General features: G+C 42.7%; 1 protein-coding gene across 3 annotated transcripts in view; it reads right to left on the reverse strand.

Moving 5' to 3' along the window:
* The window catches only part of PFKP (phosphofructokinase, platelet), an 80,685-nt gene that overhangs the window by 47,945 nt on the left and 7,783 nt on the right, over positions 1 to 24,957 (reverse strand). For all 3 annotated transcript variants that reach the window (XM_084859230.1, XM_084859229.1, XM_084859231.1), the window contains exons 2-3: positions 16,028 to 16,101; positions 1,154 to 1,231 (exon numbers count right to left, since the gene is read on the reverse strand). In XM_084859230.1, the coding sequence (XP_084715356.1) occupies positions 1,154 to 1,231; positions 16,028 to 16,101 (152 nt within the window). The remainder of the gene's footprint in view (positions 1 to 1,153; positions 1,232 to 16,027; positions 16,102 to 24,957) is intronic.

Consider the following 24,957-nt stretch of genomic DNA (forward strand, 5'->3'; position numbering starts at 1 on the left):
TAAAGAGATTGCTATCAGAGAGTGAACAACGTTAGTGTCAACCTCCTTGATAAGTACCACACTCACTACTGGACATAGTAGTATTTCACCCAAGAGAGGAATTAGCTGGCTGGTTTCACCAGACATTATTGCACCACAGTTGCCTTATTTACTGACTGACTGATTTTCTGCTGGACTTGGTATTCTTTTCCTCCACACCCTCAGAACGGCTATTGTGTATGAAAACGTGGTGAGATTAGAAGTCAGGAAGAATCAGTGTGTCAGCAGAGTCTTATGAAACAGAGAATCGGCTCGGTTAGGTTTGCATCTGATTAAAACACATCAATCCCTTTGTTGAATGTTTAATCACATATATTGACTGAAATTTTGTCACCTGCTAGGAGCAGTAGAAGAATGTGTCTGTATACTAGAAGACTGTGTCAATATAAGAGAAAGCTATTATGTAATTTCCTTTGCTGAAAATGTGCCCATTGTTGATTACATAGTAGTTATTCCTCTCCCCCCCACACTTTTTCTTTTTTTCAATGCTGGAAAAAGAATCAAACACGTGCCCAAATTTTGCCCTTAGCAGCTGACAATTTACTAAGCAATAGGCTCTTCAAAGACATTTCTTGGCACTATAATAATCATACATGATACAAGTCACAGCAGGCAGGGGATGGTCAAGGAAAGCAGAGAAGAGACATGGAATTTGCCTCCCACCAGAGCAGAACGCAAACCAACATGAAAGCATTTATTAACAAGCAGCCAACATAAAAAGTGTGTGTACAATGACTTATACTGAGAGAGGAAATAAAGAGGAAAAAAGAGGAGGCACCAAGCTCCAAAGCTTTGCTGGTTTCCTTACGCATAGATGCTGCTGCATTTCTCTCCCCAGTGGGTGCATGGGAAGAAGAGCGAACACAACAACTCTAGTGCACACTGCAGGCAAAATGTGCACTGGAATTGTTGGATGGTGACCGAATGCAAAAATCCTAAATATGTATATATGGGACTTGTGTTCAAATAAACACGCGTAGGATTTAGGCATAAAGCTGTTTAGTGCAAAGTATATTGCATATTTGTTCTGATCTCAGCCTTCAATCTTTGGGGAATTGTTTAAAAACAATACATACATACTCGTATAAAAAATTGTTCTTAATGCAGTACTTACCACTTGGAGGATGCTTGAAACACTTTCCCATGTAACTTCAACAATATTTTCACCTCCATCAACCATGCCTTCATAACCCTGTGACAAGAGAAACATAGTTTAGTAGTCTGCCACAAAAAAAGCATTTATTTAAGGAGGTTAAAAACATTTTTAAGAGAAAATAGTTTTTAAGGTAACACTCGTAATACATTTTATAAACAAGGAGGACTGGCAGGTAAGAGTCGGCATAATCTCACAAACTACAGGTCAACAGATTTGAAGTTAAATTTCTTTTACAGCCATGAGCTGGAAGTTCACTGTTATTTTGGCTCATTTAGGCTAAAGGGGAATACAGGGAGAGCAACCCTACTAGCGATGTGAACAGTGTTAAGCTTGGGCTGGGAAAACTGGGGTACAAATCCTTGCTTAGTTTAGAATTTTATTGTGCATCAATCAACAAAAGTTACCACTTTGGAGGAAAAGTGGGATTCTAATACAATGAATTCAGTTTGTAGAATAACAATACTAACTTGACCAGAAAATGATCATTTTAAAGCATTCTGATGCAGACAGATAACTGAACCGAACAGAGACTTTCAACTCTGATGTTCCTTCAGAGCATTAAAACAAAAACAAAAAAACAATAATAGCTGGCTGGTTGTCAACAGTGACTAGAAACTGGTAGCTGGCAAATACCATGTGCCACTAGCCTTACAAGAATGCTTCAATACTTTATCTGAGAGAGCTAGCCTGGGCCTGTGAATTAAAAACTATCAGCCAACTACTCTTAAAACACGTTCTTCAGAACCACTTCTCCTCAAAAACACGTCTATTTTCATACACTTGGTACCTACACATTCGGTCAGAAGATTAACCACCCCTCACAAAGGCTTCCAGTTAAGTCAACTCCAGTTGCCAACAAAACTCAACCACTAGAGGTGGCTGGATCTCTCAAGCCAGACCTGAACATTTCATGAAAGCCTCTTTATATAGATTCATAGTTTTACAGACCCCTTAGAAATATTAGAAAGCAAAGAAAACACAGGAGTGCTTCTTATCAGAAACAAATAAATTTCATCAGAAAAAGCAGCCAGCACTAAGCATGTCTGTCTATATCTGATGTATTCTTCCCCCATTGCACCGACCACATCCGATGGAGGCACCAGGCTTGGGGGGCGGGGGGTTGTGCAGGACACCACAGAAAAATATGTCAGTTTTTAAACTTCATCTTCTGCATAACAAGCCACTCTAAGCCCCATAGACTCATCATGCATTCTTACAGGTGGGAAAAAATCTCATCTGAAAATGTCATATGGCGGGAGAGGAATAGGTAGAAACTAACGTAATGGCAATCGTATTTCTCCAGCAATCTTTATAAAGCCTGACAAGAGACAGGCTGCATATTTGGGACCACTTTATTTTGTGGGAGCTCTTGTTTTTCTGAAACTGTTACCAATATCCCAACCACACTTTCCCATCTTGTATTTTATTTATTCTGTTTGTTTGTTTTGGTAAGAAAATGTAATGAATGCTTTTATTTCACCAGCATGTGATCCCTTCTTTTTATTTCTTGGGCCTATCTGGTTTTATTGTATTTTTGAGTGGGCACTTGTTACAAAAAGAAACTCTTATGCAATCTCAGTTCATGTCATGAAAGCCTCCTCCAGGAACAGCTTTGGAAGAGAAATAGATTCAACCTGCCTTTCCCCTATCAAGCACTGGAAGAATGACTCCCACACAATGCCATACGAAATAAAACTTGCAGGATGAAGGGAACTGGTATAGCATAATGGCTGAGTTACAAATCAGGATGTCATAGAAGTCATAGAATCATAGGGTTGGAAGGGGCCTACAAGACCATCGAGTCTAACCCCCTGCTCAGTGCAGGAAGCCTGATTCCCAGCCGGTCTCCCATCCAACCCCAAGTACTAACCAGAGCTGACCCTGCCTAGCTTCCAAGATCAGACGAGATCAGGCACACCCTGCCCTTTGTGTCCCTTTCAAATCTCACCTGTGCCAGGTGCCTTAGGCAAGTCACTTTCAGCCTCAGCCCTTCATCTGCAATATAAGGATAATAATATTGATCTACCTAAGAGCAAGTCACTTTCAGCCTTAGCCCTTCATCTGCAATATAAGGATAATAATATTGATCTACCTAAGAGAGCTGCTCTTCCCTCCGCCTTCAAATACCAACAAAGGTTCAGTAAAAACATGACCCTACCAAGATAATGTATGTGAAATGCTTTGAACTTCTAAATAAGGTGACCCCAAGCCAGTGTCCACCAAGCTATTTTCCCCCTCTGCAAAGTGAATGGAGCAATTGCGCCATTCATTTGTACGGAGGGCGGGCGGGACTCGTTCTTGCTGAGAAATGGCTGGGGGGGGGGGCGAGTGCATCCCCACCAAGGACCATTGGTGACAGGGAGGGGGGTGAGCTTTCCCTCCCTCCAGCTGATTTTCAGTGTGTGTGTGGGGGTGCTCCCTGTACAAAAAAAGCCCCCCTAACAAAAAAAATGGAGGGAGAAGGCAAAGCAAGAGGATCTTTGACAGGAGGTGGGCTACACACACACACACCTCCCTCAGGGAGTGTATTCAGCAAGAAGGCTTTTTCACAGGCCATACAAATGCACAGAGAAATTGCTCCACTTGGTTGCATGGGGAGGGGGGGAGGGGGAAGGGAGAAAGGAGGAAGGAAGGAAGGAAGGAAGGGCCAGAGAGAGAGAGAGAGAGAGAGAGAGAGAGAGAGAGAGAGGAATAGAAAGGACCAGAGAGAAAGAAATAGCCAGAGGGAGGGGAGAAAGAGGGACGAGAAAGAGAAGCCAGAGAGAAAGGGGGGGGGGGTAAGAGGAACCAGAAGGGGGTGGGGGGGATTGAGAGAGAGAGAGAGAAGAGGAGCCACATGGAGGGAGGGAGGGAGGGAGGGAAGTCAGAGAAAGAGGAAGAGGAGAGGAGAGAGGAAAGAAAGAAAGAAAGAAAGAAAGAAAGAAAGAAGGAAAGAAAGAAAGGAAGGCAGGCCAGAGAGCGAGAGAGAAGCCAGAGTGGGTACCAGACGCACATAGTGCACATTCATGAACGCACACACACAAAGTTAAGGGGGTACTCCTATGGCTTTTTTGACAGGCCCCCACCCCCTTACAGCAGTCAATTTGTGGTGGCGCCCAAGGCACTTTTTCAAAATTACAAATGTGCCCATGGACCCAAAAGGTTGGAGACCCCTGCTTTCAATCACTGTATATATATTAAAGGAGGAGGAGGAGGAAGAGGAGGAAGAGGAGGAAGAGGCAGCAGCGGAGGAGGAGGAATGATTTGTCCCTAAAACGCACATAGCTCAGACAATGAAGAGTGTTTTTCAGGCACTAGATCTACTTACACTAGGGGTAGGAAACGTAGCGCTCCAGTGAGCATGGCTAATATTCAGGGATTGTGGAAGTTATAATCCAAAATATCTGGAGTGTACCAGGTTGCCTATCCCTGAATTACACCTAGCTGAAGTCCTGGGAACAATTTCACGATGGTTATTTATATGGCTGTAAACCAATGAAATACGGTCTAGTTGATTAATCCTCTCTTTTTCTATCAATAACATGTAAACAAATTTACTTCTCACCAAAACCACAACACAGCTGTCATTTTCAGATATATGACAGGTAATTTATGATTTATAATTTATGATTTAATGACAATGACCTCTCCTTGTTAAGAGAAAATCTTATCTTTTTATTCTTTTCCATTCCATGTTGCAACATAAGAAACAAAATAACCTCAAAACCAACGTTCAGATCGCAAGCTCTTCAGAGAACAGACATTACTTTTTTAAATGTCACTAATTTATTTTTTTATTTGATCATGGGATTTCTTTTTGCTGATTGAAAACATTGTTTGGGGGGGACTTCTGGTTGGAACCAATGTCGCTCTGGTAGCATCCCATGGGCGCTCTGTGGGAGCTTTCTCAAACACCTTTTTAAAAGGTTGAAAACCCTTTTCATTCCCCCCTGGAATAAAAGGGGGGGCAAGGCAACATCTGGATAGTATCTTGGAGAAAAGTACCCCCCTCAAGATAGCGGGGGGGCTGGATTCCAGGATTATCTCTCCAGAGCTTTACCAACGCAAAAAGCTGTACTGAGACTCCTATTTCATAGGAGAAAACAGGGCTGACGTGTTCCATAATAATGTATGCTTTAAGAAATATCAACAACTTCTGAGGGATGATTTAAGAGATGTTAACAATATTTGAGAACATCTAAGGACCTGCAAGACCTGTTTGAGAGAAACATGTCTGCGCTGAGGAGAAGAAAGGAGCCGGCATCAACTCCCCCCGTACCACCTGTGTCAAAAGTTTCGAGAACAGAAGATATAGGGGAAATATTTACTCTGATAAAGACTATCTTCGCAATTTACGGAGCAAGCCAGATGATTGGATTTAATCCAAAATTCCATCACCGCCTTGCAAGGAGCTGTAGATTTAATTAATGAGTCATGGCAAAAAATGGAGTCAAAAATTAATGAGCTAGAAGACCGAGTGGCAGGAAATGAAACTACGACACAAATTTGTTTTAAAAATGCCTCTGATAGAATTTCTCAACTGGAGGCGTTCACCAGGAGATCCAGTGTACATATTATTGGAATTAAAAAATCTGTCTAATTATGTAAAATTGCCTATTTTTGTGGATAAATTTTTGCATGAGATACTCCCTATCCTATCTGATTATTTACTTGATATTGATCAGCCATTTCATGTGCAAATGCTAAAGGGACTGATTACAGGATCGTAGTCCAATTTGCAAAAGTCTCCACAAAGAATTATATCCTGCGTTTGGCAAGAGAGGGTGGAAGCCTTTCCTGGAAACAAGATAAAGTTCTGTTATTTCCAGACTACATCAAAGAGGTGGCGAATAAAAGAAGACAATTTATCAAAGCAAAAAATATGGCAAAACAAATGAACTTACAATATTACTTAAAATATCCTGCTATACTTTGTATTGTGTCTGAAGGTCAGATGAAGAAGTTTCTAAATCATGAAATGGCAGAGGCATGGCTGAACGTAAAAATGTGTGAGAATTCTGTTACAACCCCATGAACTGGAATCTTTAAACAAGCTTTGTTAACTGCTTGTGTTTAGTCTACATGATCCAGGCTAATTCAGAAGATAAATGATTACACATATATTTGTTTATTCTCTTTCATCTTTCTTTTTTTTCCTTGCTTTTCTTTATATGTTTTTATTTCAACATAGATATGATATGCTGTATTTAAATTTACTGTTTGAGGGTAATTGTGCACATTGTCAGGGTGGAAACTGAGCCCAGAGAGCCCCAGAGCAGTTCTGATTCTGAGGAGGAACAGCCATCCATGGAAGTGGAGCCAGCTCATCCCTCACAGGCTCAGCACCTGGCAGAAATTCCTCCTGCCTGCATTCCAGAGATAGATAGTGACCCGGGTAGTGAGGGAATGTGGGAGGGGGACTTTTTAGACGCTCGACGCAGACGCAAAGAGCGACGAGCGATGGAGGGTGCGGAAAGGAGGTGTAGCGCCCGTTTGGCACGCAAGCAACAGCCGCCTCCCATGGACCCAAGGGAAAGAGGGAGGATCTCTCCCTACCCCATAAGTTCTGGGTCTTCAAGTGACTCTCTTTCAAACGGGGATCAACTGCCTGCCTGAAGTGTAGTCCACGCTGCTGTTTCTTTGCTTTAGCCACTGGTGATTAGCATCTGAAAGAGTCATTAAGCTGTAATGAGATTAAAGCTTTGAAAAGAATTCCCTGTCGTCTGTGTCTTGAGCTGGCTATTGGATTCTACTGAGAAAAGCCGCCAAGGAGTTCCTGACACACATGCATTTATATATAAAATATGTTACTGATTGTTGAAGGTTTATTTTAAGTTTATTATTATATAACACTATATTTCTTTTAATTATTATTATTATTAATAATAATAATAATATAGGCTACTAGGAATGAACTGTAGACCTGTTCCTTTGATATAAGATTGATATGATATTAAAATGTAAGGTTGTTTATTAAACTGTAAGATTTATAGATATAGTTTTTAAAATAGAATGGCATCGTAGGCTGGGGGTATTGGAGTTCAAACTTAATTCTTTAAAGGGGAGGGAGAGGAAGAGGGAAGGGGAAAGAATCTTCTTTTTTCTTCACTTCTTTTCCTCCTCCCTTTTCCTTTTTTCCCCTTTTTCCTTATCTTTTTGTTATTGTGGTGTCCTCAACAGAATATTGTATTGTTGGGAAATTGTAGTATTGATCAGGTTGTTGGTAATTTTGGTATTATTTCATTTATAAAGATAAAATAAAAAAATATATATTAAAAAAAGAGAAAACATTGTTTAGGGGGGGTGTTGTCTGTACATATGTTTGTACATAAATGGTTGTTATATTATGTACAATATTGTATTTTTAAGGTTTTTAATCTTTGTAAACCACCCAGAGTTTGGGCTATTGGGTGGTATAGAAATGTACTAATAAATGTATGAAACTAAAACCCTGCACATGTTAAAAATTAATTAATAATGTATGATTAGGATGCGGCTAACTAAGAAGAAATTTCAGATTTGCATGGAATCTCTTCACAAGCTTAAACTGACATTATAGTAACTCCCTTTCCACAGAGAATCATAATTCTGTGAAAAGGTCTCATGATCTTCAAGGGAGAAGACAGACATATTGGACAGTATCCAATCCTTCCCCTGCATTAGCAGGACCCGCCACTAGTGCAATGGGAAGCTAGTGGATCCAGGGGCAGCCGGAAACAAGCGGAAACACTCATTTCCGAAATGTGACAAGTCAGCGGAGCTTGCAGAAGGAAGCTCCGTTGACCTATCCCAATCCAAAAACAAGCATTTCTAACTGTTTCTGGGGTTGCTTTTTAAACTGGTGGTTTCTTTTGCAAAAGCGATGGGTCCCACTTGCACCACAGATTGAGCAGTAGCACAGGATACTGACCATTATAAAAAACAGTACTCGCTCTTGGTCCCTCCATTGTGATAAAAAGCCAGGAGACACTGAGGCTTGCAACCAAGACAAATGTTGTTGTTCAGTCGTTCAGTCGTGTCCAACTCTTCGTGACCCCATGGACCATAGCACGCCAGGCCTTCCTGTCCTGCGCTCTCTCCCGGAGCGTGCTCAAGTTCATCTTCATTGCATCGGTGATGCTATCTAGCCATCTCATCCTCTGCCGTCCCCTTCTCCTTTTGCCTTCAGTCTTTCCCAGCATCAGGGTCTTTTCCAGAGAGTTTTCTCTTCGCATTAGGTGGCCAAAATATTTGATGTGCTTCCCAATAAATTGAGTCCTGGTTCAGCTGTTAGCCATTCTCCTTGACCCACCTTCAGGCAGGCTAGTGCCATTTTTAAAGAACCACAAGTGCATTTACCTACTTTTTAAAAGCTTAAATTGTCCTTAAATATGCAAAACAGTATAAGGAAGAGGGGGATGGGGAGAGTTTCTTGGCAATATACGAGGAACCAACCATCAGCATCATCCACAATCAGCTTCTGTTGCAAACCTGTTGAACTGCTCTTATTTCCTTTTCCCCTGAACTGGCAGGAAAAGTACATTTCCATTAAATGCAGTGAGGGCACTCCAAAATAGGCTCCATTGGTGCAATACGCACGCACAAACACACACATGCTTGCACACACCTGCCTTCACCCAAAAGGACACAGCTGTCTTCACCCTTATACAATTCCCAGAATCATTTGCAGGAAGCCATGGCAGTTAAACTATATTTTCACTGATATGAGTGTGTAGATATGCCCCCTGAATTTCCACAGGAGGCTACATGAACCATTCTGTGCACACAGTGCGGCGCCTGGGTCCAATAGGAGCACAATGAATATCTGCACATCCCTCACTTCTACGTGTCCCTTTCTCTGAAGGAATGCAAGGTTAAGAACAAAGCTCCCGTTGATCTTTCTCGAAACGGTGTTGCTTTTGGGAGATGCTCTTTGGGCAATATAATTCAACCTTGTTGGTTGTGAGGCCTTGAATTTTAATATATAACCTTTCCCCACATGACTTGACTGTACTTCCTTCCAACTGAGGTAATATAAACCAAAACATTTTTCCTCAAAAAGAGCAGGTAAACCATAGAATTCTACAGTGTTCACAAAGGCAGCATAAGCATAGAGATAAAAGCATGTCACAAAAAAGTTCAGAAAATGGAATAAAGTTCTCCACTAATCAGAGCAACCACTGGCATGGCTACACTCCATTGTAGCAGGAGGCAATCACCAAAACAACATTAATTGAAGTTGCTGTGCTCAAGAGGATTTCTGACGTGGAACAGGGAAATCTCTGTCCTTTTGACAAGTCCTTTGGCATTTCCTAGCCTACGTGCCACAGCACTGGGTTTGCCTGATTATATCCTAGCACTTACAACAAAACACCTCTTTGTAGCAACCCCATGCTACCGCCGTGTTGGCTGAAAGTTATTCTTCAGTTAATGAAGCATTCAAGTAATACAAAGCAGCACGACTACATCCCAATATCATATGCTCTAATTCTCCCTGCTTACCAGGAATAGTCCTGATTTTTTGTTCCTTGTTCCTAAAAATTCTGGCCTATTTTGTCACTAATTTGCCTTCTGAGATGGGGGGGGGGGGAGTGCCTTAATCTGAATGTTTATGTTTCTGCGCATTTGCACCTGAGTAGCCATTCTTTACATTTTAGCTCCCTCCGCCAACTATCTAGAAGTAAAGTCTATTAGGGCACAATCCTAGGGGTTCTGCCCGGACTACTCGTAAGCCTTCAAACTCAGAGGCTTAGGAGTATCCTACGCAGAGCAGAAGGTGCCTTGCCCGTCCCCGTCTGCATTGTAGCTAGACAGGCAATTTCGCCCATCTAACGGAGGCTTCAGGGAGGGGGAGGGAAAAGGGCTGGGGCAGCCATAGGATTTCTCCTATGGCTGCCGCCCCAGTCTCCTCCCCTCCCTGCCCCCAGGAACACCCCCTTTTCCCTGTCTCCACACTCTGTTTTCTGAGCATGGAAAGGTAGCTGGCATGGTTCTCTCTGTACTGCCTATGAGGGGGAGGGGGTGGCGAGACCGGTTTGCTGGCTCCAAGCTCGGAGTCCTGCCTCTGAGTAGGGAGGCAGCAAACCGAAATATCTTATGTCCCCCAGACACTTCTACAGGACACAGGATTGCTCCCTCCAACATTTTTAGAGTTTAGGACAGGCTAACTATTGCAGTCTAAATTAATCCAGCATACAACAGCCTTTAGGAGCAAGTGTGCTGAGACAGTGATCCTTGGTGTGCGATCAGAGTTTTACATGGGTACAAGAGAGGTCCTATTTTCATATATAGGTACAATGTTAGAGGGTTTGCAAGAGTGGTTAGGCTGAGTATCCTTTTCTTCTTCAATCATAATTTCCTTCCTACATGATTTTAACGTTCTATTTCAATAATATGTAACAATTAAAGCTTCCAATGAAAAACCAATCACGCTATACAATATTTCACATTCTAGGTTATATATATATATACACACACACACACACACACACACACACACCACACAGAGAGAGATTGAGAGAGAGGTTTCTCACCAGATTAAAGAAAATTTAGGATGCAGTCCTATGCATATTTAGAGTCTAAGCATTCATAGTATTACGCCCTTAGTTGATTAGGGGCACAATCCTATCTTGATAGTCGGCAGCCTCCGAAGTTGGAAGCTGCTCAGTACCCAATGCAGGGCAGTCAGAGAATGGAGGCGATCCTCGCCTCCATACTCCGGCTGCCCTGCATTTTCCCTAGACAGGCAATTTTGCTCATCTAGGCGCTGCTTTGGGGAAGGGGAGGGAAGGAGGCCAGGACGTGCATAGGAAGCTCCATAAGGCAGCTTCCACAGTCTCCTCCCTTCTGTGCCCCCAGGACCTCCCCCTTTTTGCTGTCTGCGCTCGTTTCCAAGTACAGAGGCATAGGCGGCACAAAGAGAACCATGCCGGTTCTGAGGGGACAGGAGAGGGGGCGGGGGGGGCGGTTTCAGGGCGCCAAGGTTGGAGCCCTGGTTCCAACCCTGGATCCCAGAAACTGTAACATCCTATATCCCCCCAGACGCTGCTGACGGGGCATAGGATTGAGCCCAGCTGACTAGAACTGGTATGTTTGAACAAATACATCAATTTAGGGCACAACCCTATGCATGTTTAAACAGAAAAAACTCCTGCATGCTTGGCATTGTAGGACTTTTTTCTATCTAAACATGCATAAGAGTGCAGCCTAAGTCTGCATAACTTGGCATGTGAGAAAAAAAATCAAAACAATAGTTATAAAGAAAAAACCAAACTTGCTGTATTTTTAGATGATGCACACACGTATCATAACAGACATCATCTTAGAAGAGGTACCACCTGTTTTCTCACACACAGGAGAAGATGCCTCTTCTAAAACGGTGCTTGCCATCATCAGTGTATGTATAAGTATTCGCATTAAAAAACCACTTAAAACGTTTAATCTGCTGCTCAATTAATCAGAGGAACTTTTTAATTGACCAGAAAGCTATAAGTGATTATCTAATCTGTTACTGAACAAATAATATAAAATGTTCACACACAAAACTCTTTTGTCATCCCAGCTGGTTCTTAGATAAATGTCAGATTTCTGGTAGACCATTCTGTATTTCAAAAGAAAAGAGCTTGAAGACAAATCAACCCAGGGACACAATGTATCCACAGCTGATTTACATTTGGGAAATACAAAACTTAGCATTTACTAAGCCAGAGCCAGTACAACATCATTATCTCAGCTCTGAATGCTTAGCTGACACAGAACAGCTGCTGTACTGACACGGGGACTACTTTTTCCCACAACCTTATAGCATGGTTCCTTAAAATAACAAATACAACTCTAGCAAGCGGGGTGGGAGTGGGGAAGGATGGAAGAAAGAAGCAGAATAAAGATGATGGGGAAACTAGAACTTATTTACTAGAGCAAGTCAATATAACAATTCCAGCACCTTTAATTCCACCACTTGGCTCACAGAATAACAAAAATCAAAATACAATTAGGCTGCAGTGCTATGCAGACTTTACAAGGAAATGAGTCCCACTGAAATCAGTGGGTCTTACTTTTGAGGAAACTGCGGAAGGATTGTGCTGCTATCCAAATGTGTTTAAATAATTTTAATAACTTAAATAAAAAAAATGTGCCACAGTTTTGTCAGTCTTCCCAGTATCATCACATTATAACCCAGAACACTGGAAGCTGGGAACAGGTTTGGGTCTTACTGAACATCTAGTTGGACTATTGCCTCCACTATTCCTATAAAAGGACTAGAAATACACATCCTATGTGTTAAACAACCCACAGTTGATCCACAGTCATTGTGGGCTAAGTAACCTATCCATGATGAACCTGTACTGTCTGGATGTCACACAGAAACTCCAATTGGCCTGATCAGGTAATATTCAAAAAGGCTGTGAAACGTGCCTGGCATACACCATAGGAAACCATGAGTTCATTAACCCATGATTTTCCACCATTATGTACAAATATCCCCACTGAGAAGTGGATGGAGCATGCCCTTATTTTTATTTTTTTAAAGTAACACCGAAGCGCCAAGAAATATCCAGAGGGTCATTCCTGATAAGAACCTCTGAAGCTGCCTTATACTGAGTCAGACCTTTGGTTCATCTCTCCCAGTGTTTTCTACACTGACTGGCTGTGGCCCTCTAGGGCTTCAGAAAGGAAACCAGACTCTTCTCCTCCCCTACCTGGAGCTGGGGATTGAACCTGGGACCTTCTTCACATAAAGCAGGTGCTCTACCACTAAGCTATGGTAGATTTTGTATACTTAGAAAAACCATGATATAAATACCCTTCCACTATACCAGGAATGCAGAACCCCTGCCCGTGGGCCAAATGCAGCCTGCAGACCTTCCTCCTCTGGCCCACAGAGGATTCCCTCCCAAGCCCCAATGCAGGGATAGGAATCCCCCACTATTATCTCCAATTACTGATCGGAGGCAACATCAGGGATTCCCTTTTGCGTGCCACATGCTGTCTGAACCGGGACACCAAGTGGTGCATAAAGGAGGCAGCAGACTCAGCCAGTGCCTAGTTTTGCAGGAACCACCCATGAGACCCTTTTTAATTTTTTTATTTCATTTCTATACAGCCTAATAGCCAAAGCTCTCTGGGCAGTTCACAAAAATTAAAACCACAGAGTGCAACATAAAACAATATAAAAGCATTAAAACCACACTATAACAATACAACCAGAATAAAACCTAGCAGCAATGCCGAGATTTAAAATACAGATTTAAAACACCAGACCTAAAAGATTAAGAAGCTAAAATACTAAAATACTGGGAGAATAAAAAGGTCTTCACCTGGTGCCAGAAGGAGAACAACATAGGCGCCAGGCGAACCATTCTAGGGAGCTCATTCCACAGCCGGGGGGCCACAGCAGAAAAGGCCCTCCTCCTGGTAGCCACCCGCCTCACTTGCTTTGGTGGGGGCTCCCGGAGAAGGACCTCTAAGGATGATTTTAGGCAGGCACATACGGAGGAGGAAACCTTGTGAGCTATGACTATACATATTGCTTGCTTTCCCCATGGGAGCCAAGAGACAGGAAAATGCATTTGGAATACCCTCTTCCAGTGCAAACAGTAACAGACTCTTTGATGGATTCCTTTTCTTAGTATGCAGCTCAGCTAGGGCTCTTCTACATGGTACAGTATAAGTAATTAGACAACGCCTCTGCCAAAGCCTCTGTTCGTGGTCACGCTGGGAAACAGGCGCTCAAGGGGTCCTTATCTGTGCCTCAGCTCAGGGATCCAGCGGAGCGCCAACATCCTTTGCTCTTCAGCCTTTGCTCAGTTCAAAATATGGTTACTGGTTGTTGTTGTTGTTTTAATAGGGGTCTACCAGAGCTACAAAAGAACAGTGCTAGGAATGGAAGACTAACTCAAGAGCTAAATCTGACACAATTATTTCACAGTTTTGTATTCCAGTGGAGATAAGGGAAAGAATAGTTCCCTAAAGGCACCCAGCGTTTTTCGAGCAAGATGGTAAAATACTCGTGAGAGGAAGAGAAATTTCCAAGCCTGGCATGATATGCTAAATAAATGCTCAGTCAGTTGCTGTTGCAATACCACAAGGGTCTGTACAGCACAGTGCTCTATTTGTTTGCATATTCATGTGCTTCACAGCTCTTTAACAGACGAATTATAGGAAAACACAGACAAGGGCTAGAACTGGACAAACAGTCTGACAGGCAAAAACTATGTTCTGTAGAAGAAAAGAACACTTCCTGATGTGTTTTGCATCTCTACAATTACATCCATTCTGATCCAACTTTATCAAGAGATGAAAGTTTTATTATCTTATAAACTTCAAAAGTGCAAGGGGATCTTTGTATGGCTTTTGAAGAAGAAGCTTGTAGACTGAATTCACATGTGCATTTAGCACACTTTCTGCATGCATATATGCATGGAGGGTTGTTATCCCATCATGCATACAGACATTCATAAGCACACCACATCGGATACAAACAACTTGGATGGGGATGCAGAACCAAGTATTAGGAGTAGCAATCAAGTTTCATTGGCTTTGAAGCTGCTGTGGACCCCCCAAGTCAATTTACATAATAAAACCCAGCCCAGCTTCCCCATGAGAAAAAAAGTCTTACAGTTCCCAGCATTACCCAGCCAGCCATGGCTGGCTGGGGAGTACTGGGAGTTGTAGGACTCTTTTCTGTCTAAACATGCATGGGATTTCTGTCTAAACATGCATGGGATTGCGCTCTAAAGGACTGAGGGGTGAATGGGCAATGCATCCAAGCACAGGTGTCAGCTTTCCACACTGCATTGTTTTCAATGCAACGAGCACTCAGATGTACATCCCAGCACAAGTCTCGATAGAGATGCACACTCAACTACATATTCCATTGAAAGCAATGCAGTGTGGACAGATCATATCCACATTTGGATGTGCACCCAATTATGGCTCCTGGCTCCAGATCCAACAAGTGATATTCACGTAGAAGACTGCTTCCATGCATAGATCTCCTTAGCTGGATCAGGCAAGAAAGGTATGAATGGACAGGGAGAGTAAAAGGAGGAGGACATCCTCTTTACCTGGACCTTCTTGTCCATCTTTAGGGGTGGAATATAAGGGGGAAAGGGGGGTAGAAGCAAAACATACCAGGCAACAACATGTTCTGAGAGTCTATACTTGCCTATATTTTATTTCAAAGCCTGACCAGTCTGTGCAGATAGCAAAGTGGGATTCAGGAATGACAAGAGAGGATTTCTACAAGCATTAGAGATTATCCATCTTTGAAGAAAATTAGGAAGTCAGAATGATCCCCCCACCCCCATGGCTATGACACCCTGGTAAGCATATGCTCCCCTCCTCTCAGTTCTGCGATGGCTTTGGGGGTAAGTTCAGTTCTATGCTCTGCCCCCAAATACCTGCCCTCAAAATTATTATTAGGGGCCCCAGTGCCCTAGGCTGAAGGTAGGAGTGTGGCCTGCTGTGGCCACAGCCCAAGGCACCCCTCCCCTCAAACATACACACGCAATGGGCTCAATGGTGGAAGTCAGTTGAGCTGGGGACAACAAAGGACAATGTCAAGGGACACTGATCTTCCTCTTGAGAGGAATGATGGGGAGACCCTGACATGGGGGAGGGGAAGAGGAAATAATCTCCTCTCTGTTTCTTGTCCCTCCTTTCCCAGTTGCCACATCTTGCTGATCTTTATACTTTCATTCAAGCATGTAGTGCTGTAGGACAGAAAGGCAATGGGAATATTTCCTAGTTTGTCCCCACATCTTCTCCTATCATTCTACACTTTGCTAGGAGGGTCTCTCTCTTTGGGAACTGCTGTGGCATAGTATAAAGGTTTAGCAGAGGAGCATGCATATAATAAACGTGAACACCAACCTCGTAGATAAAATATACTTTTGCTTCAACATAGATTCCCATACGTACTACTGCACGGACAGCTGCATTCATACCTGGAAGGGGGAAATACAGAGACAAAGTTACCACGGTTACCAAATATTAACTTGAAGAGTCTTTGACAATGAGTAAACTGTAATTCTTTATGAAGAAAAACATAACAGAAAACAGATTGCGCCCAACAAAAGGACAGTGTACACTAGAATATGCTTTGTTGCCATAATTACATTGACACTAATAAATGTTTGAAACAATGCACTGTTCATTAGGCTGTGTGCAGATTAACCAGAAACCTATACGCCATCTTCTCCTGTAATCCACATGGCATCAAGGCATGATTGAACAACTGCTGTGTCTTAATAGAAAATCCCAGTCAGAATGTCCAAGAAGACACTATCACACTATTGCTGCCTGCATGGCACCAGCATGGACAGAAATACAAAGGAATCCTGGGTTGAAATCCTCACCGAATCTGAAGTACTTTGACCTACAGTTGTGATGATAACATTGGTAAATCCCTGTGTACACCACCCTGAGGTCCTGGGAGGAAGGAAGGCTACACTGGAAAGAGAGAGATGGGAGTCCCTCCATACTGTCCCATTATCTTTAACAGATTATAGAGTAAAAAATGTAAGACGAGCCATAGTGGATCAGACCAAGGTCCATCTAGTCTAGCATTCTGTTCATACAGCAGCCAACCAGCTGCCCATGGGAAACCCACAAGTAGGACATGAGTGCAACTGCACCCTCCTGCCCACGTTCCCCAGCAACTGGCATACAAAAGCATCCTGCCTCTGATATTAGAGGTATCATATAGCCATCAAGACCAGTAGCCAACAAAAGCCATCTCCTCCAATAATTTGTTTAATCACCTTTTAAAGCCATCCAAATTGCTGGCCATCACTACATCTTGTGGTTGAAAATTCTATAGTTTAACTATGTGCTTTGTGAAGAAGTACTTCCTTTTATCTGTCCTGAAACTCCCACCAATCATGGGATGACCCTGGTTCTAGTATTATGAGAGAGGGAGAAAAATCCACTTTCTCCGCACCATGCATAATTTTGTACACCTCTATCATGCCTCCCCTTACTTGCCTCTTTCTAAGCTAAACAATCCCAGATGTTGTAATCCTTCCTCGCAGGGGAGTTGCTACAGCCCCTTGATCATTTTAGTTGCCCTTTTCTGCATGTTGTGGTACCATGTGCATACTGAGATTCCCCAACTTACAGAAGAGCTGGGGGAAACCACTATGCACTTCAGAGCCTTGCAGAATTTTGGCTTAAGTGGTCTTGGCTGCAAATTCCATAGAAAGTAATCCTACCTTAAGAGTGAATGAGAGGAAATATGATAACCAGATGGTCGAAACCGAAATCAGATTGACTACATCCTTTGTAGCCAAAGGTGGCGGACATCTATGCAGTCGGTAAAAACAAGACCTGGAGCTGATTGTAGTTCAGATCACAAACTTCTTATTGGACAATTTAGAATCAGACTAAAGAGAATAGGGAAGACCCACAGATCAGTTAGATATGAGCTCACTAATATTCCTAATGCATATGCAGTGGAGGTGAAGAATAGATTGAAGGGACTAGATTTAGTAGATAGGGTCCCAGAAGAACTATGGACAGAAGTTCGCAACATTGTTCAGGAGGCGGCAACAAAGAACGTCCCAAAGAAAAAGAAAACCAAGGAGGCAAGATGGCTGTCTGCTGAGACACTGGAAGCAGCCCAAAAAAGAAGGAAAGCAAAAGGCAACAGTGATAGGGGGAGATATGCCCAATTAAATGCAAAATTCCAGAGGTTAGCCAGAAGAGATAAGGAATTATTTTTAAATAAGCAATGCGCGGAAGCAGACGGAGATAAGAGAATAGGAAGGACAAGAGACCTCTTCCAGAAAATTAGAAACATCAGTGGTAAATTCCAGGCAAAAATGGGTATGACCAAAAACAAAGATGGCAAGGACCTAACAGAAGCAGAAGAGATCAAGAAAAGGTGGCAAGAATATACGGAAGATCTGTATAGGAAGGATAATAATATCGGGGATAGATTTGACGGTGTGGTCAATGAGCTAGAGCCAGACATCCAGAAGAGTGAGGTTGAATGGGCCTTAAGAAGCATTGCTAATAACAAGGAGATGACAGTATCCCAGCTGAACTGTTTAAAATCTTGCAAGATGATGCTGTCAAGGTGATGCATGCCATATGCCAGCAAATTTGGAAAACACAAGAATGGCCAACAGATTGGAAAAAATCCACATATATCCCCATACCAAAAAAAGGGAAGCACCAAAGAATGTTCAAACTATCGAACAGTGGCACTTATTTCACATGCCAGTAAGGTAATGCTCAAGATCTTGCAAGGTAGACTCCAGCAATTCATGGAATGAGAATTGCCAGATGTACAAGCTGGGTTTAGAAAAGGCAGAGGAACTAGAGACCAAATTGCCAATATCCGCTGGATAATGGAGAAAGCCAGGGAGTTTCAGAAAAACATCTATTTCTGTTTTATTGACTATTCTAAAGCCTTTGACTGTGTGGATTATAACAAACTGTGGCAAGTTCTTGGTGGTATGAGGATACCAAGTCATCTTGTCTGCCTCCTGAGGAATCTGTATAACGACCAAGTAGCAACGGTAAGAACAGACCACGGAACAACGGACTGGTTTAAGATTGGGAAAAGAGTATGGCAGGGTTGTATACTCTCACCCTACCTATTCAACCTGTACGCAGAACACATCATGCGACGTGCTGGGCTTGATGAAGCCAAGGCTGGAGTTAAAATCGCTGGAAGAAACATTAACAATCTCAGATATGCAGATATGCACTTTGATGGCTGAAAGCTAGGAGGAGCTGAGGAACCTCATGACGAAGGTGAAAGAAGAAAGTGCAAAAGCTGGGTTGCAGTTAAACCTCAAAAAAAAACCAAGATTATGGCAACCAGCTTGATTGATAACTGGCAAATAGAGGGAGAAAGGACTTTGTCTTTCTAGGCGCAAAGATTACTGCAGACGCTGACTGCAGTCAGGAAATCAGAAGACGTTTACTTCTTGGGAGGACAGCAATGACAAATTTTGATAAAATAGTTAAGAGCAGAGACATCACACTGACAACAAAGGTCTGCATAGTTAAAGCAATGGTATTCTCCGAAGTAACCTATGGCTGCGAGAGCTGGACCATAAGGAAGGCTGAGCGAAGGAAGATAGATGCTTTTAAACTGTGGTGCTGGAGGAAAATTCTGAGAGTGCCTTGGACTGCAAGAAGATCAAACCAGTCCATACTCCAGGAAATAAAGCCAGACTGCTCACTTGAGGGAATGATATTAAAGGCAAAACTGAAGTACTTTGGCCACATCATGAGAAGACAGGATACTCTGGAGAAGATGCTCATGCTAGGGAAGTGGAAGGCAAAAGGAAGAGGGGCCAACCAAGGGCAAGGTGGATGGATGATATTCTGGAGGTGACGGGCTCGACCTTGGGGGAGCTGGGGGTGGCGACGGCCGACAGGAAGCTCTGGCGTGGGCTGGTCCATGAAGTCATGAAGAGTCAGAAGCGACTGACCGAATAAACAACAACAACAGTGTCCACAATGAACCAGAATTCCCTGTATCTGCTCTATAAATTGTTACACAGCTTTATGGTGAGGAAACCCCCAGCACTTAGAATAATAGAATCATAGAATAGTTGGGTTGGAAGGGGCCTATAAGACCACTGAGTCCAACCCCCTGCTCAATGCAGGAATCTAAGTCAAAGCATCCCTGACAATTGGCTGTCCAGCCTCATCTTGAATGCCTCCAGTGTGGGAGAGCCCACCACCTCCCCAGGTAATTGGTTCCATTTTCTTATTGCTCTAACAGTCAGGAAGTTTTTCCTGATGTTCAGCCGGAATCTGGCTTCCTGTAACTTGAGCCCATTATTCCGGGTCCTGCACTCTGGGATGATTGAGAAGAGATTCTGGCCTTCCTCTCTGTGACAACCTTTCAAGTACTTGAAGAGTGCTATCCTATCTCCCCTCAGTCTTCTCTTCTCAAGGCTAAACATGCTCACTTCTTTCAGTCTCTCCTCATAGGGCTCTGTTTCCAGTCCCCTGATCATCTTTGTCGCCCTCCTCTGAACCCTCTCCAGTTTGTCTGCATCCTTCTTAAAGTGTGGCGCCCAGAACTGGACGCAGTGCTCAAGATGAGGCCTAACCAGGGCTTTGTTGTGGCGTTCCACTGATGAGCATTGCAGAGCTAGATAGGTAGGGATTTAGAAAGGGAACACAAAGGAATCTACTTCCAATAGGGTGAATGCTATGGATAACAGAGCCAGCTATATCAGCTGTCAGGGTGGACACTGAGCCCATAGAATCCCAGAGTAGTTCTGATTTTGAGGAAGAGGAGTCGCTCCTGGGAGAGGAGCGTGCTCCTCTTTCCCAGGGCCAACAGCTGACGGAGATTCCTCCCACCAGCATTCCTAGCTTAGATAGCAGTCCTGGGAGTGACAGAGCATGGGAAGCAGACTTGAGGGACGCGCGACGCCGACGCAGAGAGCGGCGCCAAATGGAGGGCGCAGAAAGGAGGCGTAGTGCCCGGTTGGCGCGCAAACAACGGCTGCGCCCAGAGGATCCAAGGGAAAAGGGGAGGGACTCTCCCTAGTCCTTAAGTTCAGGGGTCTGCCAGTAATTCCTTTTCAAACGGGGACCAACTCTTCCAACTTAGGGCACAGGTATTCTGCTGCTCATATCTAGTTGCTAACAGTAGAGTTGTTAAGTTGTAAAAGAGGAATAAAGCTCTGAAAAGAATCCCTTTGTCTGTGTCTGGACTGGGCTACTGGATTAGACTGAGAGAGGCCTCCAAGGAACCCTTGACATCAGCCCTACTGTGAAGTCTGCAGACAGATCTTTAAGAAAAAAGTTTCCTCAGGAAAAAGTATTCAGGTCTAGTGGCATTCCCAAACATCACTCCTGCCTCACTATGTTAATAACAGCTTTCTTTGTCTGTGAATTCCACTGCTCCAGAATAAAACAGGTGTTCAAATGACCAGAAATGGTTTCTAGAATCCTGCTTCCTCAGCCACATGTCAGGGTACAGTATGAAAAAGCCTCTCGCTTTTCAAAGCAAGAGGCAACACAGAACAGCGGTTCCCAACCCTTTTTATAAAGGAGATCTGCCAATGGAATCATCTGCACTTGCAATGCACCAGAAAGTTCCTACCCCTGATACCCAGAAGACAAATCTTCCAGGTCCCTGCACTGTATCCCCTGAACTAAGCTGCTTGGATCAAAGACAGTACACACCAATAAAAATACCATCAGATGTCCTGCAGCTATGATAATCTCATGAGTCATTATTAAAGCTGCTTAACATGCTTCCCAAAGGGAATTCAAAAATCTGCCTTTCACAGGAGTGTTCTCACCGTAATGTATTTGTTCCACAATCCTTTTTATAATAATATTTCTTCCAACTCTTACAAAGGAAAGGGAAGGTCATGACAGCTTATGCCACAGTAAATGTGATAGTCTTTAAGGAGCCACAAGGCTCTTCATTGGGTTAATGGGGTTATTTTGCTTTTTCTGCAGACCCATCCTATAGCAATTTTGCTATTTAGTTACCAGGCCCAGGCCCTATTTTCGGTGCCAGCACTCAGCAGCAGAGTATCTGCAGGAAAAAACTGAGTGCACAGTGCATGTTTACAGTACAGCCCCTCACCACTGAGTAACTGCAGCTGAATCCTATATATCTGGGTCTAGAGGGTGTATGGCTTTAGGTAGAAGTGAGCTCTGGCACTTCCCTGCTTAGAAATCAAGCACCATTAGGGCATCTTCCTCAGCCATATATCCCTAATGACCTCCACAAAATTAATGAAATGGATTAATTAATGGGAATTAAATCATGGCTAACCATTCACTTCAATGAAACCTACAGTGCAGTGTATTTCTATATATGTCTATAAAGTATACATGAATTCAGAGGGGCTTACTCCAAAGTAAATGTGTGTAGGATTTCAGCCTGAGTCTGGATCCAACCCGATATCAATAGTCAACACCTTCAATGTTTTGTTCTCACAGAACCTATGACTTTTGTTATTATTCTCAACTCCCATTTAAATCTGAAAGTTCTAATCGGGCTATAAGAATGCACAGAGGAATGGTATTTCCACTGCAGCTCCAGCAGCAAATGAGAGGCCATGCAAAGCAAGGGTTTACTTCATTATCTATGGCTTCTTCACTGCTGTAATAGAAATTCAGATTATAGCTACAAAACTGTAATTATGCAATCATTTCTGAAAAATGGATGTTCTCAACCATTAATAGTACTCAGTAAGGCCACACACAACAGAGTTTAGCAGCAGCTTTTGAGGCTAACCTGATGTAACATTTAGTAATCTAGTATTTCTCTTGCATATTTTCTCGACTGAGGCTGGTTACAGGGAGTGTGTAAACTCCCTTACTACAATGTAAGCTTCACTGGTTACCAGTGTGTTTCTGGGCACAATTCCAAGTGCTGGTTATAACCTATAAAGCCTTACATGGCTTGGACCAGGATACCTGAAAGACCACATTCTCCCATATGACTCTGTCCAGGCTTTAAGATTTCCACGGAAGGCCCTTCTCTCAGTCCTACCAACATCAGAGGCACATTTTGGTAAGGACCATGAGAGCGGGATCCCAGGCTACGGAACTTCCTGCCAAGGGAGGCTAAGTTGCCCCCCTCTCTTGTATCCTTCCCCTAGCAGGCAAAGTCATTTTTATTCAGGCAGGTCTTTGGCATACAAGCGGATTTGCCACTGAGGGGGTTTTTAACTGGTGGGCTGCTATTTCTTTCTTTATTGTTCTGGTTTTCATGGTGTCTTTAACTGATTTGTTTTTGTTATGTTTTAATTCTATGTTGTTTTATCTCTATTTTATTATTGTTAGTGGCTCTGAACACCATTTTTGGTGGAAAGGTGGGATATAACATTAATAAATACAATCTTGCTCCCATATCATCCGCTAATATAATTGCCAACACCTGAAAATTCAAGAGGATAGAAGATATAGGCCATAATCCAGCAGAGTTATGCATACCTGCATACGAAAAATTTAAGTGGAGCTTAAATGCACGTACCTGTACACTGAGGCCATCAGCTTCACCCAGGTCAAGTAGTGCCTCCCTACCCTCATACTGATTGTGCAATTTTGAAAGAGTGAATTGCCTACCTTTCTTCACCTTCAAGAGTTTATTATTTCGGAGCAAATTCTAAGGAATTTTTGACACAAACTAGTTTTACGTGCTGACCAACTTGTCCTTGTATTTATGGCCAAAGCTCAGCCTTTTATTTTGGAGTGTTTAGATGGATGCTATGTGATGGAAGCCAGAACTTACATACTTTGGTCAGCCCAATCACATTTTCAATGAGTGCCATATTATGATTTGTCAATTAGGTGACAATTCCATCTTTTATTAGAATTTACAAAAATTCACAGATGTCTTCATATTTGGGACAGATGAATAAGTCCCAACAAGACTCATCACCCTGAATTCATTTTGGATGTCCTGGAATATGAATGGATATGTAGGTATAGCCTATGATAAAGTGAAAAGGAAAAAATCAAGAGTGAATACCTGACTATCCTGCATTTGGAAATATTATCCTTCTACCAAAGTTACTATATCACTATATCACAATATCGCTAACAACATTTTCACATTGCCAAAAGAAAACATAGCATGGGTCAAAATTAACCATCTTGTCAGGTTTTTAATGTTAGCGTTCCTGACTTATGACAGTGTATGTCAATCCCTGACATACTAAACAATATTTATTTAAAAAATCAATCTGAAAATGCTGGACTCAAAAACTCAGCCCTGATCACTCAGCAAAGGAGAAGAATTTCTCCATGCAGTGTAGAGCTAGTGTAACATAGTGTCATTAAAAAAAACAAAAACAACACTAGTCATTTTTTGAGCTGGGAATAAAAAAAAATCACTACCTCAAATCTCAACCTTCATGAACTCATTAGGAGGCCTTCAACAGGTCAGTATTATCTCAATCTTTCTGACCCTTTGTCACCACCTGCCCAACTACAATACGGACATTTTATTGTAAGGCGTACTGAGATACATGGCACTTTGAACACTCAAAAATCACTACCATAAATGCTACATTTTACTGCTAAGTATCACTACAAACCACATAATGAACAGGAATCTGCACATAGCTGTCTTGTTATCTTGACATGCTATGAGAAATTATGCAAAGTTGCTCATGTTGCAAAACAACCCATTTTTATAACAACTTGTCCCCTTTAATTTCACCTTGCTGGGCTGGTTTTATTGCTGGCTGGGGAATGCTGGGAATTGTAGGATATTTTTCTGTCTAAACATGCATAGGATTGTGCCCTAAATAAAAGGAATGAAGTCAGAGGATACCCATGAGGATAGCTAGGGCATGAAAATGATACCTAAGCCCACAGACCACATTTCCCTGCTTTTTTTCTTGTCCATTCAAGGCTGCTACCCAAGACTACACTCTTTAGCAGCATTGCGGATAATACTGTAAAAAAAATCTCCAACATGCAATGAAATAGCTCACAGATAAGACAGAGGAGAAAAGAATAAATGAGGAGGGCCTATTGAAGAGGACACTACTGAACTGTGAGAAACGACAAGAAGTGGGAGAGGTGGGTGTACATATAAAGGGACTGCATTTAAATATATTGTACATGGCTTTAGAGCACCTAAACTACAGCAATATATTTCCACACAGAAACCTCTGCCACCAGAAGTTAAAACTCCCTGACAATGTAACAAGGCTTATAATGGGACAAAGTCAAGGACGATGGGAACACTGAACAGTCCCAACGGTGTAGAAAACCCAAGGTGCTCATCCGAATGATGAGGCAGCCCCTAATCATAGGCTGGTGATTCCCAGAGAGTCAAGCCCAATCCAGCA

This window comes from Heloderma suspectum, chromosome 5, assembly GCF_057233095.1.
Source record: "Heloderma suspectum isolate Gila_16-S chromosome 5, 16-S_ref, whole genome shotgun sequence".
NCBI classification, from domain to species: domain Eukaryota; kingdom Metazoa; phylum Chordata; class Lepidosauria; order Squamata; family Helodermatidae; genus Heloderma; species Heloderma suspectum.